Source organism: Lissotriton vulgaris, chromosome 1_1 (assembly GCF_964263255.1).
Source record: "Lissotriton vulgaris chromosome 1_1, aLisVul1.2, whole genome shotgun sequence".
Taxonomy (NCBI): domain Eukaryota; kingdom Metazoa; phylum Chordata; class Amphibia; order Caudata; family Salamandridae; genus Lissotriton; species Lissotriton vulgaris.
This window is the reverse complement of record NC_141685.1, coordinates 31,167,497-31,180,344: the sequence shown is the minus strand read 5'-3', so window position 1 is coordinate 31,180,344 and position 12,848 is coordinate 31,167,497. Positions and strand designations below refer to the sequence as shown.

The window sequence follows — 12,848 nt, the reverse complement described above, 5'->3', positions numbered from 1 at the left end:
TCCAACCGTCCATTGCGCTAGCTATCCCTGATAACTATAAACAAATCCATCTTGATAGAGGGGGAAAGAACGGGCTTTTAAAAACACAATTAATGAGACATGGGTCTCAACCACCTGCACTGACTCCATAGAGTTAGTTATTTTTAAGATCTGAGTGTCCGCAACGGATAGGTGGCATGGAACGCTGATTTACCGCCCCCGGGGGCCAAAAACCAATTTCAGTCAGCTATTGATAGAACAGATAGCCATGCATGTTCTAGCTTCAAACAGATTTCTCCTTATAGGTGACTTTAATTTCCATGGGTAAGAACATACCAACCCGTAAACTTCTAACAGACCTAGAAACATTAGGACTCTCCCAAAGAGTCAATGGTCCCACGCATACAGCTGGTCACAAACTGGATCTAATTTTTTCAACATAGAAACGCTGGACTGTAAGACACCTCTCCCCCCTTACATCGACTGATCATTTTCTAATCACTTTTGGGGTTCAGCCCCCTCACTCCCTTGCAAACAGCAGACTGCGTCGCAATGCTCATAGACCTTGACACAAACATACTCCTTGAGCCTTTAGCGATTCTTTTCACCCCAAGTCACCAAATGACAACCCTGAGGTCTCTGAATTACTGATTCCTTCTACTCTGCCCATACAGCGGCAATGGACGAAACGGTTCCCTTTCGAAATCACGGTCCCAGACATCACAGACCATCGGCCCAGTGGTTCACGCCAGAATTAAAACTAGAATAAACTAAATGCAAGATCTTAGAGAGATTCTGGCGTATTAGGAAATAACCTCAAGACAAGGATCAGTACAAACAAGTGCTGTCTCGACATCATCAGAATATCAAATCTGCTAGGCGGAACTTTATCACTAACCAAATCGAACAAGCCGAAAACTTCCCCCAAAGTCCTTTTTAGTATAGTTCACAATCTTAGCTCCCACAAGTGTGCATTCCATCTCCTGTGGAATCCCAATACCTCTGTGACTCTTTGGCTAATTTCTTTCAGGAGAAAATTCCTCACATCTACATCTGTGCTGCTTCTTTGCAGGACACAGAGACCACCATCTCTAAAGAAGAGCAGCCAAAAGTAACCATCCGCACGCTAGACAGTTTTCAGCCTATCACTTTAGAGGAAATACACAGCTCCTTGGATGCAGCTAACTTTGCCCCCCCCCCCCCCCCCCGGGGTCTCTGTCCACCTATAAGAATATCCCTTCTAGCTGCCTGCTGTGCCCCAAAGATCCAAGAGATCTTTAATTGCTCAATAAAATCAGGCATTATTCTGACAGAGTGGAAGCCAGCATGCGTAAGGCCCATATTAAAAAAACAACACCGCTGGACCAAAAAACTCTCTGCAACTATCGCCCAATATCCTTGTTACCCCTTCTGGGCAAACAGCTGGAAGGCCTAATAAAGAAACAGCTGGGATCCTATTTTGAACTCAATCATATTCTTGATCCCTCACAATCTGGTTTTCGCCCAGGGTACAGTACAGAGACTGCGCTCCTGGCAGTGACCGATTCATTGAGACAGGGGGTGATGCGGGAATGCCAGTGATGCTGATATTTGTATCTCTCCGCAGCCTTTGGCACCATCTCTCATCCAAGGCTCCTGGAAAGGCTGCAGGTAATTGGTGCACAGGGTCTGGCACTTAAGTGGCTTCAGCGTTTCCTGACAGACAGGCAGCAAACTGTCATCCCGGGCCCGTACTCATCACGCAAAATGAGTTTAGACGAGGGTGTCCTTTGGGGCTCATGTCAGAGCCTCACTTTGTTCAATATCTATATGGCCCTGTTAGTGAAGACTGCAGAGCACTTTGGCTTTGAGATAATATCATACGCTGATAACAGCCAGCTGATGCATAGTCTAGGCCAAGACCTGATAACAGCAAAAAAACGTTTCTCCAACTGGATGACCGAGAACTGTCTCCAGCTAAACCCAGAAAAGACGGAGATCATGATGCCTGGAAAAACCCCCTCCATCTGGTCGGACAACTGGTGGTCCCACCAATTGGGCGCTACCCCCGTGCACAAACTAACTGTAAAGAATTTGGGAATAAAACCGGACCAAGCATTAACGATGAAAGATCAGATCGCGGCAACTACAAGCGCATGCTACTACAACCTGCGACTTCTGGCAGAATATTTTCCTTTCTCCCCACTACGGTCCGTGGAACTCCGGTCCAGGCCATGGTGATAAGCAGACTGGACTATGGAAATGCCCTTTTGGCAGAAGCTAGCGATCACTGCTCTCCAAGCTCCAGGTGGTCCAGAATACGGCAGCTAAGCTTATTCTGAACCATTCTGAACCGCCCTTCTGGAACTCCCTCACCGCCTTTGCTGAAGGAACTACATTGGCTACCAGTGAAGAAGCGTTCCCATTTTAAGATCTGTTGCCTCACGTACAATGCCTCACGTACAATGCCTTAAAAGGCAAAGGCCTGTTATATCTCCAAAGAAAGATAACAGTTTACACCCCTAGTCGCAATCTTGGATCCAGCGACAAAGCCTTGCTGGGTCCCCCCGCATCCGCCAAGCACGCACTGAGGGAAAGGCCTTCTCCTATCTTGCTCCTAGGTAATGGAACAAACTTCCCTTAACCCTGTGATCCACTCCCAAATAAGTAGATTTAGGAAACTACTTAAAGCCTACTTTTCTGAACCATCTGATACGTGTTTCCTGTTAGGATCCGCAGCAGCGCCAAGATGCCCGAGGGTGAGTCGTGTGCTGCAGCAAATAAAGTTAGCATAACATAACATAACATAGGTGGGTGTGATGAGTGCTGTTTCCATGCTGTGGTTGGGCAGTAATCTGGACTTGGTGGCCTTGAGAAGCTGGTTGTTGATGAGGTAGTTGGTCAGATGCCTGTTGATGGTTTCCTCTAGGACTTTGGCCGTGTATGGTAGGAGGGAGCTCGGTCAGTAGTTGAAGAGTTTGGTGAGGTCCATGGAGGGTTTATTCAGCAGGGCTGTACCAGCTGCCTGTTTCAAGGCTCCTCGGTAGAGGGCTGCATTGATGGAATCATTCAGGAGGGGAGGGAGGACTTCACTGAAGTGTGTGAGGTGGGTCTAATGGGGCACCGGAGTGGATGGCCTTCATGGTTGTGGCAGCCACATTTGTGGTGATGACGTTCAACATGGCCAAAGTCTATTCTTTTGCTGAGATTAGAAAGCTGGCTGTGAGGTTGATGGGGTCAGGTGGAGGGTTGAAGTTGTCGTATGTGATCTTGTTCCAAAAGAATTAACATAGATTGATGCAGGGATCTTGTAAGGGGTGGATGTTGCTGGTGGAGGCTACGGGCACCATGAATTCTCTGATGATGGTGAAGATTTCTTTGCTGCTGCTGTTGTGGGTTTGAGTGCAGTTGGTATGGGCTGTTCATTTGGCATTTCAGACTAGCTGTTGAAAGCATCTCAGGGCAAATTTGAAGACTTCCGTGTTTGCGGTGTTTTGACTCATTCACCACTTGCTTTCCAGTTGCTTACAGTGCTCCATCGCCATCCTGAGTTGTTCTGTGTGCCAGTTGATTGTATTTGTGATCTTGAATACTTTTGCTATGCTTGAGGGGGTCCAGGGTGTTGGTGCAGGTGGTGATCCATTCATTGCAGTTCTTGACGTCTTCCATTAGGTTGCTGCTGTGCTTGGAGGTCCAGGGTGTTGGTGCAGGTGGTGATCCATTCATTGGAGTTGCTGACATCTTCTGTTAGGTTGCTGCCCTGCTTAGGGGGCCCAGGGTGTTGGTGCAGGTGGTGATCCATTCATTGCAGTTCTTGATGTCTTCCATTAGGTTGCTGCTGTGCTTGGAGGTCCAGGGTGTGGGTGCAGGTGGTGATCCATTCATTGCAGTTCTTGATGTCCTCCGTTAGGTTGCTGGTATGCTTGAGGGGTCCAGGGTATCAGTGCAGGTGGTGATCCATTCATTGCAGTTCTTGATGTCTTCCGTTAGGTTGCTGGTATGCTTGAGGGGTCCAGGGTATTGGTGCAGGTGGTGATCCATTCATTGCAGTTCTTGATGTCTTCCATTAGGTTGTGGCTGTGCGTGAGGAGGTCCAGGGTGTTGCTGCAGGTGGTGATCCATTCATTTCAGTTCTTGATATCCTCCGTTAGGTTGCTGCTGTGCTTGAGGGGGTCCAGGTTGTCGGTACAGGTGGTGATCCATTCATTGCATTTCTTGATGTCTTCCGTTAGGTTGCTGCTGTGCTTGAGGGGGTCCAGGGTGTCGGTGCAGGTGGTGAACCATTCATTCAGTTTTTGATGTCTTCCGTTAGGTTGCTGCTGTGCGTGAGGGGGTCCAGGGTGTTGCTGCAGGTGGTGATCCATTCATTGCAGTTCTTGATGTCCTCCGTTAGGTTGCTGCTGTGCTTGAGGGGGCACTACATCCATGAAAATGCCTCAGTCCAGATTTGCCTTTAAGCGTTGCACTAACCTTCGGGACCGCTTGGTACATACTCGTCCGTCTGAGGAAATGAAGGAGTCTGGCATCCCTCCAAGACATTATCCCTGTGGAGGATGCACAGTGTGAGCACTTAGAATTCAGTCAAAAACTGTCAAATTGACAAATGGCAAAACATGGCACCTTAACAAATTCAGTACCTGGAACTCATGTACCATAATTTACAGGATCACGTGTCCATGCGAGAAGCACTATATCGGCCTCACCAGAAGAAAAATTAGGATTAGAATACAAGAGCACTTAAGCACCCTGAAAACGGGAAAGCTTACAACAAAATTTGTGCAGCACTTCATCACACAAAAACACCAACCCAAGGATCTGCGGTGGGTAGTGATGGAGCATGTCTTGGGAGACCAACACAATATCAAAAACAGATTGTTCAGGAAAGAAGCACGTTGGATCTACCAGGAAGGCACTGACCAGACTGGATTGAACGATCTGATAGAGTTGAACAAAATATCATCATTATAGACCGCTCCACTCTTAAAGATCCACATACAGGGTTTTTTGTTTTCCAAACCTGGGTATACAAACTTGTGATGACAGTCAATATCAAATGATGGAGCACAGCCATACTTATATCAGCAATTGACATCTGCATTTAATCGCCAAGTAGTGCTATTGGAGGGGCACACACAAGGGTATATTATACCATCATTATACTGCCCGCATTGCATTTAGAAATTGTTGCGCTTGTTTATTATCGTAGCGCTGCTTTGCCCATCATTGTACTGCTCGCATTGCATGCGGAAATTGTTGTGCTTGTTTATTATCATAGCGCTGCTTTGCCCATCATTATACTGCTCGCATTGCATTTAGAAACTGTTGTGCTTGTTTATTATCGTAGCGCTGCTTTGCCCATCATTGTACTGCTCGCATTGCATTTAGAAATTGTTGTGCTTGTTTATTATCGTAGCGCTGCTTTGTCCATCATTGTACTGCTCGCATTGCATTTAGAAACTGTTGTGCTTGTTTATTTTCGTAGCGCTGCCTTGCCCATCATTGTACTGCTCGCATTGCATTTAGAAACTGTTGTGCTTGTTTATTATCGTAGCGCTGCTTTGCCCATCATTGTACTGCTCGCATTGCATGCGGAAATTGTTGTGCTTGTTTATTATCGTAGCGCTGCTTTGCCCATCATTGTACTGCTCGCATTGCATTTAGAAATTGTTGTGCTTGTTTATTATCATAGCGCTGTTTTGCCCATCATTGTACTGCTCGCATTGCATGCGGAAATTGTTGTGCTTGTTTATTATCGTAGCGCTGCCTTGCCCATCATTGTACTGCTCGCATTGCATGCGGAAATTGTTGTGCTTGTTTATTATCGTAGCGCTGCCTTGCCCATCATTGTACTGCTCGCATTGCATGCGGAAATTGTTGTGCTTGTTTATTATCGTAGCGCTGCCTTGCCCATCATTGTACTGCTCGCATTGCATGCGGAAATTGTTGTGCTTGTTTATTATCGTAGCGCTGCTTTGCCCATCATTGTACTGCTGGCATTGCATTTGGAAATTGTTGTGCTTGTTTATTATCGTAGCGCTGCTTTGCCCATCATTGTACTGCTGGCATTGCATTTAGAAATTGTTGTGCTTGTTTATTTTCGTAGCGCTGCTTTGCCCATCATTGTACTGCTCGCATTGCATTTAGAAACTGTTGTGCTTGTTTATTATCGTAGCGCTGCTTTGCCCATCATTGTACTGCTCGCATTGCATTTAGAAACTGTTGTGCTTGTTTATTATCGTAGCGCTGCTTTGTCCATCAATGTACTGCTCGCATTGCATTTAGAAACTGTTGCGCTTGTTTATTATCGTAGCGCTGCTTTGCCCATCATTGTACTGCTCGCATTGCATTTAGAAATTGTTGTGCTTGTTTATTATCATAGCGCTGTTTTGCCCATCATTATACTGCTCGCATTGCATTTAGAAATTGTTGTGCTTGTGTATTATCGTAGCGCTGTTTTGCCCATCATTGTACTGCTCGCATTGCATTTAGAAATTGTTGTGCTTGTTTATTTTCGTAGCGCTGTTTTGTCCATCATTGTACTGCTCGCATTGCATGCGGAAATTGTGGTGCTTGTTTATTATCGTAGCGCTGCCTTGCCCATCATTATACTGCTCGCATTGCATTTAGAAATTGTTGTGCTTGTTTATTATCGTAGCGCTGTTTTGCCCATCATTGTACTGCTCGCATTGCATTTAGAAATTGTTGTGCTTGTTTATTTTCGTAGCGCTGCTTTGCCCATCATTGTACTGCTCGCATTGCATTTAGAAACTGTTGTGCTTGTTTATTATCGTAGCGCTGTTTTGCCCATCATTGTACTGCTCGCATTGCATTTAGAAATTGTTGTGCTTGTTTATTATCGTAGCGCTGCTTTGCCCATCATTGTACTGCTCGCATTGCATTTAGAAATTGTTGTACTTGTTTATTATCGTAGCGCTGTTTTGCCCATCATTGTACTGCTCGCATAGCATTTAGAAATTGTTGTGCTTGTTTATTATCGTAGCGCTGCTTTGCCCATCATTGTACTGCTCGCATTGCATGCGGAAATTGTTGTGCTTGTTTATTATCATAGCGCTGCTTTGCCCATCATTGTACTGCTCGCATTGCATTTAGAAATTGTTGTGCTTGTTTATTATCGTAGCGCTGCTTTGCCCATCATTGTACTGCTCGCATTGCATTTAGAAACTGTTGTGCTTGTTTATTATCGTAGCTCTGCTTTGCCCATCATTGTACTGCTCGCATTGCATTTAGAAACTGTTGTGCTTGTTTATTATCGTAGCGCTGCTTTGCCCATCATTGTACTGCTGGCATTGCATTTAGAAACTGTTGTGCTTGTTTATTATCGTAGCGCTGCTTTGCCCATCATTGTACTGCTCGCATTGCATTTAGAAACTGTTGTGCTTGTTTATTATCGTAGCGCTGCTTTGCCCATCATTGTACTGCTCGCATTGCATGCGGAAATTGTTGTGCTTGTTTATTATCATAGCGCTGCTTTGCCCATCATTGTACTGCTCGCATTGCATTTAGAAATTGTTGTGCTTGTTTATTATCGTAGCGCTGCTTTGCCCATCATTGTACTGCTCGCATTGCATTTAGAAACTGTTGTGCTTGTTTATTATCGTAGCGCTGCTTTGCCCATCATTGTACTGCTCGCATTGCATTTAGAAACTGTTGTGCTTGTTTATTATCGTAGCGCTGCTTTGCCCATCATTGTACTGCTGGCATTGCATTTAGAAACTGTTGTGCTTGTTTATTATCGTAGCGCTGCTTTGCCCATCATTGTACTGCTCGCATTGCATTTAGAAACTGTTGTGCTTGTTTATTTTTGTAGCGCTGCTTTGCCCATCATTGTACTGCTCGCATTGCATTTAGAAATTGTTGTGCTTGTTTATTTTCGTAGCGCTGCTTTGCCCATCATTGTACTGCTCGCATTGCATTTAGAAATTGTTGTGCTTGTTTATTATCGTAGCGCTGTTTTGCCCATCATTGTACTGCTCGCATTGCATTTAGAAATTGTTGTGCTTGTTTATTATCGTAGCGCTGTTTTGTCCATCATTGTACTGCTGGCATTGCATTTAGAAACTGTTGCGCTTGTTTATTATCGTAGCGCTGCTTTGCCCATCATTGTACTGCTCGCATTGCATTTAGAAATTGTTGTGCTTGTTTATTATCGTAGCGCTGCTTTGTCCATCATTGTACTGCTCGCATTGCATTTAGAAATTGTTGTGCTTGTTTATTATCGTAGCGCTGCCTTGCCCATCATTGTACTGCTCGCATTGCATTTAGAAATTGTTGTGCTTGTTTATTATCGTAGCGCTGTTTTGCCCATCATTGTACTGCTGGCATTGCATTTAGAAATTGTTGTGCTTGTTTATTATCGTAGCGATGCTTTGCCCATCATTGTACTGCTGGCATTGCATTTAGAAATTGTTGTGCTTGTTTATTATCGTAGCGCTGCTTTGTCCATCATTGTACTGCTCGCATTGCATTTAGAAATTGTTGTGCTTGTTTATTATCGTAGCGCTGTTTTGCCCATCATTGTACTGCTGGCATTGCATTTAGAAACTGTTGTGCTTGTTTATTATCGTAGCGCTGCTTTGCCCATCATTGTACTGCTCGCATTGCATTTAGAAACTGTTGTGCTTGTTTATTTTCGTAGCGCTGCTTTGCCCATCATTGTACTGCTGGCATTGCATTTAGAAATTGTTGTGCTTGTTTATTATCGTAGCGCTGTTTTGCCCATCATTATACTGCTCGCATTGCATTTAGAAATTGTTGTGCTTGTTTATTATCGTAGCGCTGCTTTGCCCATCATTGTACTGCTCGCATTGCATTTAGAAACTGTTGTGCTTGTTTATTATCGTAGCGCTGCTTTGCCCATCATTGTACTGCTCGCATTGCATTTAGAAACTGTTGTGCTTGTTTATTATCGTAGCGCTGCTTTGCCCATCATTGTACTGCTGGCATTGCATTTAGAAACTGTTGTGCTTGTTTATTATCGTAGCGCTGCTTTGCCCATCATTGTACTGCTCGCATTGCATTTAGAAACTGTTGTGCTTGTTTATTTTCGTAGCGCTGCCTTGCCCATCATTGTACTGCTCGCATTGCATTTGGAAATTGTTGTGCTTGTTTATTATCGTAGCGCTGCTTTGCCCATCATTGTACTGCTCGCATTGCATTTAGAAATTGTTGTGCTTGTTTATTATCGTAGCGCTGTTTTGCCCATCATTATACTGCTCGCATTGCATTTAGAAATTGTTGTGCTTGTTTATTATCGTAGCGCTGCTTTGCCCATCATTGTACTGCTCGCATTGCATTTAGAAACTGTTGTGCTTGTTTATTTTCGTAGCGCTGCCTTGCCCATCATTGTACTGCTCGCATTGCATTTAGAAACTGTTGTGCTTGTTTATTTTCGTAGCGCTGTTTTGTCCATCATTGTACTGCTCGCATTGCATTTAGAAACTGTTGTGCTTGTTTATTATCGTAGCGCTGCTTTGCCCATCATTGTACTGCTCGCATTGCATTTGGAAATTGTTGTGCTTGTTTATTATCGTAGCGCTGCTTTGCCCATCATTGTACAGCTCGCATTGCATTTAGAAATTGTTGTGCTTGTTTATTATCGTAGCGCTGCTTTGCCCATCATTGTACTGCTCGCATTGCATTTGGAAATTGTTGTACTTGTTTATTATCATAGCGCTGTTTTGTCCATCATTGTACTGCTGGCATTGCATTTAGAAATTGTTGTGCTTGTTTATTATCGTAGCGCTGCTTTGCCCATCATTGTACTGCTCGCATTGCATTTAGAAATTGTTGTGCTTGTTTATTTTCGTAGCGCTGTTTTGTCCATCATTGTACTGCTCGCATTGCATTTAGAAACTGTTGTGCTTGTTTATTTTCGTAGCGCTGCTTTGCCCATCATTGTACTGCTCGCATTGCATTTAGAAATTGTTGTGCTTGTTTATTATCGTAGCGCTGCTTTGCCCATCATTGTACTGCTCGCATTGCATTTAGAAATTGTTGTGCTTGTTTATTATCGTAGCGCTGCTTTGCCCATCATTGTACTGCTGGCATTGCATTTAGAAATTGTTGTGCTTGTTTATTATCGTAGCGCTGCTTTGCCCATCATTGTACTGCTCGCATTGCATTTAGAAACTGTTGTGCTTGTTTATTATCGTAGCGCTGTTTTGCCCATCATTGTACTGCTCGCATTGCATTTGGAAATTGTTGTGCTTGTTTATTATCGTAGCGCTGCTTTGCCCATCATTGTACTGCTCGCATTGCATTTAGAAACTGTTGTGCTTGTTTATTATCGTAGCGCTGTTTTGTCCATCATTGTACTGCTCGCATTGCATTTAGAAATTGTTGTGCTTGTTTATTATCGTAGCGCTGTTTTGTCCATCATTGTACTGCTCGCATTGCATTTAGAAACTGTTGCGCTTGTTTATTATCGTAGCGCTGCTTTGCCCATCATTGTACTGCTCGCATTGCATTTAGAAACTGTTGTGCTTGTTTATTATCGTAGCGCTGCCTTGCCCATCATTGTACTGCTCGCATTGCATTTAGAAATTGTTGTGCTTGTTTATTATCGTAGCGCTGTTTTGTCCATCATTGTACTGCTCGCATTGCATTTAGAAACTGTTGCGCTTGTTTATTATCGTAGCGCTGTTTTGCCCATCATTGTACTGCTCGCATTGCATTTAGAAACTGTTGTGCTTGTTTATTATCGTAGCGCTGCCTTGCCCATCATTGTACTGCTCGCATTGCATTTAGAAATTGTTGTGCTTGTTTATTATCGTAGCGCTGTTTTGTCCATCATTGTACTGCTCGCATTGCATTTAGAAATTGTTGTGCTTGTTTATTATCGTAGCGCTGCCTTGCCCATCATTGTACTGCTCGCATTGCATTTAGAAATTGTTGTGCTTGTTTATTATCGTAGTGCTGTTTTGTCCATCATTGTACTGCTCGCATTGCATGCGGAAATTGTTGTGCTTGTTTATTATCGTAGCGCTGCCTTGCCCATCATTGTACTGCTCGCATTGCATTTAGAAATTGTTGTGCTTGTTTATTATCGTAGCGCTGTTTTGTCCATCATTGTACTGCTCGCATTGCATTTAGAAATTGTTGTGCTTGTTTATTATCGTAGCGCTGTTTTGCCCATCATTATACTGCTCGCATTGCATTTAGAAATTGTTGTGCTTGTTTATTATCGTAGCGCTGCTTTGCCCATCATTGTACTGCTCGCATTGCATTTAGAAACTGTTGTGCTTGTTTATTTTCGTAGCGCTGCCTTGCCCATCATTGTACTGCTCGCATTGCATTTAGAAACTGTTGTGCTTGTTTATTTTCGTAGCGCTGTTTTGTCCATCATTGTACTGCTCGCATTGCATTTAGAAACTGTTGTGCTTGTTTATTATCGTAGCGCTGTTTTGTCCATCATTGTACTGCTCGCATTGCATTTAGAAATTGTTGTGCTTGTTTATTATCGTAGCGCTGTTTTGTCCATCATTGTACTGCTCGCATTGCATTTAGAAACTGTTGCGCTTGTTTATTATCGTAGCGCTGTTTTGCCCATCATTGTACTGCTCGCATTGCATTTAGAAACTGTTGTGCTTGTTTATTATCGTAGCGCTGCCTTGCCCATCATTGTACTGCTCGCATTGCATTTAGAAATTGTTGTGCTTGTTTATTATCGTAGCGCTGTTTTGTCCATCATTGTACTGCTCGCATTGCATTTAGAAATTGTTGTGCTTGTTTATTATCGTAGCGCTGCCTTGCCCATCATTGTACTGCTCGCATTGCATTTAGAAATTGTTGTGCTTGTTTATTATCGTAGTGCTGTTTTGTCCATCATTGTACTGCTCGCATTGCATGCGGAAATTGTTGTGCTTGTTTATTATCGTAGCGCTGCCTTGCCCATCATTGTACTGCTCGCATTGCATTTAGAAATTGTTGTGCTTGTTTATTATCGTAGCGCTGTTTTGTCCATCATTGTACTGCTCGCATTGCATTTAGAAATTGTTGTGCTTGTTTATTATCGTAGCGCTGTTTTGCCCATCATTATACTGCTCGCATTGCATTTAGAAATTGTTGTGCTTGTTTATTATCGTAGCGCTGCTTTGCCCATCATTGTACTGCTCGCATTGCATTTAGAAACTGTTGTGCTTGTTTATTTTCGTAGCGCTGCCTTGCCCATCATTGTACTGCTCGCATTGCATTTAGAAACTGTTGTGCTTGTTTATTTTCGTAGCGCTGTTTTGTCCATCATTGTACTGCTCGCATTGCATTTAGAAACTGTTGTGCTTGTTTATTATCGTAGCGCTGTTTTGTCCATCATTGTACTGCTGGCATTGCATTTGGAAATTGTTGTGCTTGTTTATTATCGTAGCGCTGTTTTGTCCATCATTGTACTGCTCGCATTGCATTTAGAAACTGTTGCGCTTGTTTATTATCGTAGCGCTGTTTTGCCCATCATTGTACTGCTCGCATTGCATTTAGAAACTGTTGTGCTTGTTTATTATCGTAGCGCTGCCTTGCCCATCATTGTACTGCTCGCATTGCATGCGGAAATTGTTGCGCTTGTTTATTTTCGTAGCGCTGTTTTGCCCATCATTGTACTGCTCGCATTGCATTTAGAAATTGTTGTGCTTGTTTATTATCGTAGCGCTGTTTTGTCCATCATTGTACTGCTCGCATTGCATTTAGAAATTGTTGTGCTTGTTTATTATCGTAGCGCTGCCTTGCCCATCATTGTACTGCTCGCATTGCATTTAGAAATTGTTGTGCTTGTTTATTATCGTAGTGCTGTTTTGTCCATCATTGTACTGCTCGCATTGCATGCGGAAATTGTTGTGCTTGTTTATTATCGTAGCGCTGCCTTGCCCATCATTGTACTG

The 12,848-nt window shown here is 43.5% G+C and overlaps 1 protein-coding gene across 1 annotated transcript in view; it reads left to right on the top strand.

Annotated features, from left to right (window-relative positions):
- LOC147737050 (uncharacterized) overlaps positions 1 to 12,848 on the top strand; it is a 274,478-nt gene that overhangs the window by 117,281 nt on the left and 144,349 nt on the right. The window contains exon 6 of the mRNA XM_086922674.1: positions 1,010 to 1,090. Coding sequence (XP_086778800.1) covers positions 1,010 to 1,090 — 81 coding nt within the window. The remainder of the gene's footprint in view (positions 1 to 1,009; positions 1,091 to 12,848) is intronic.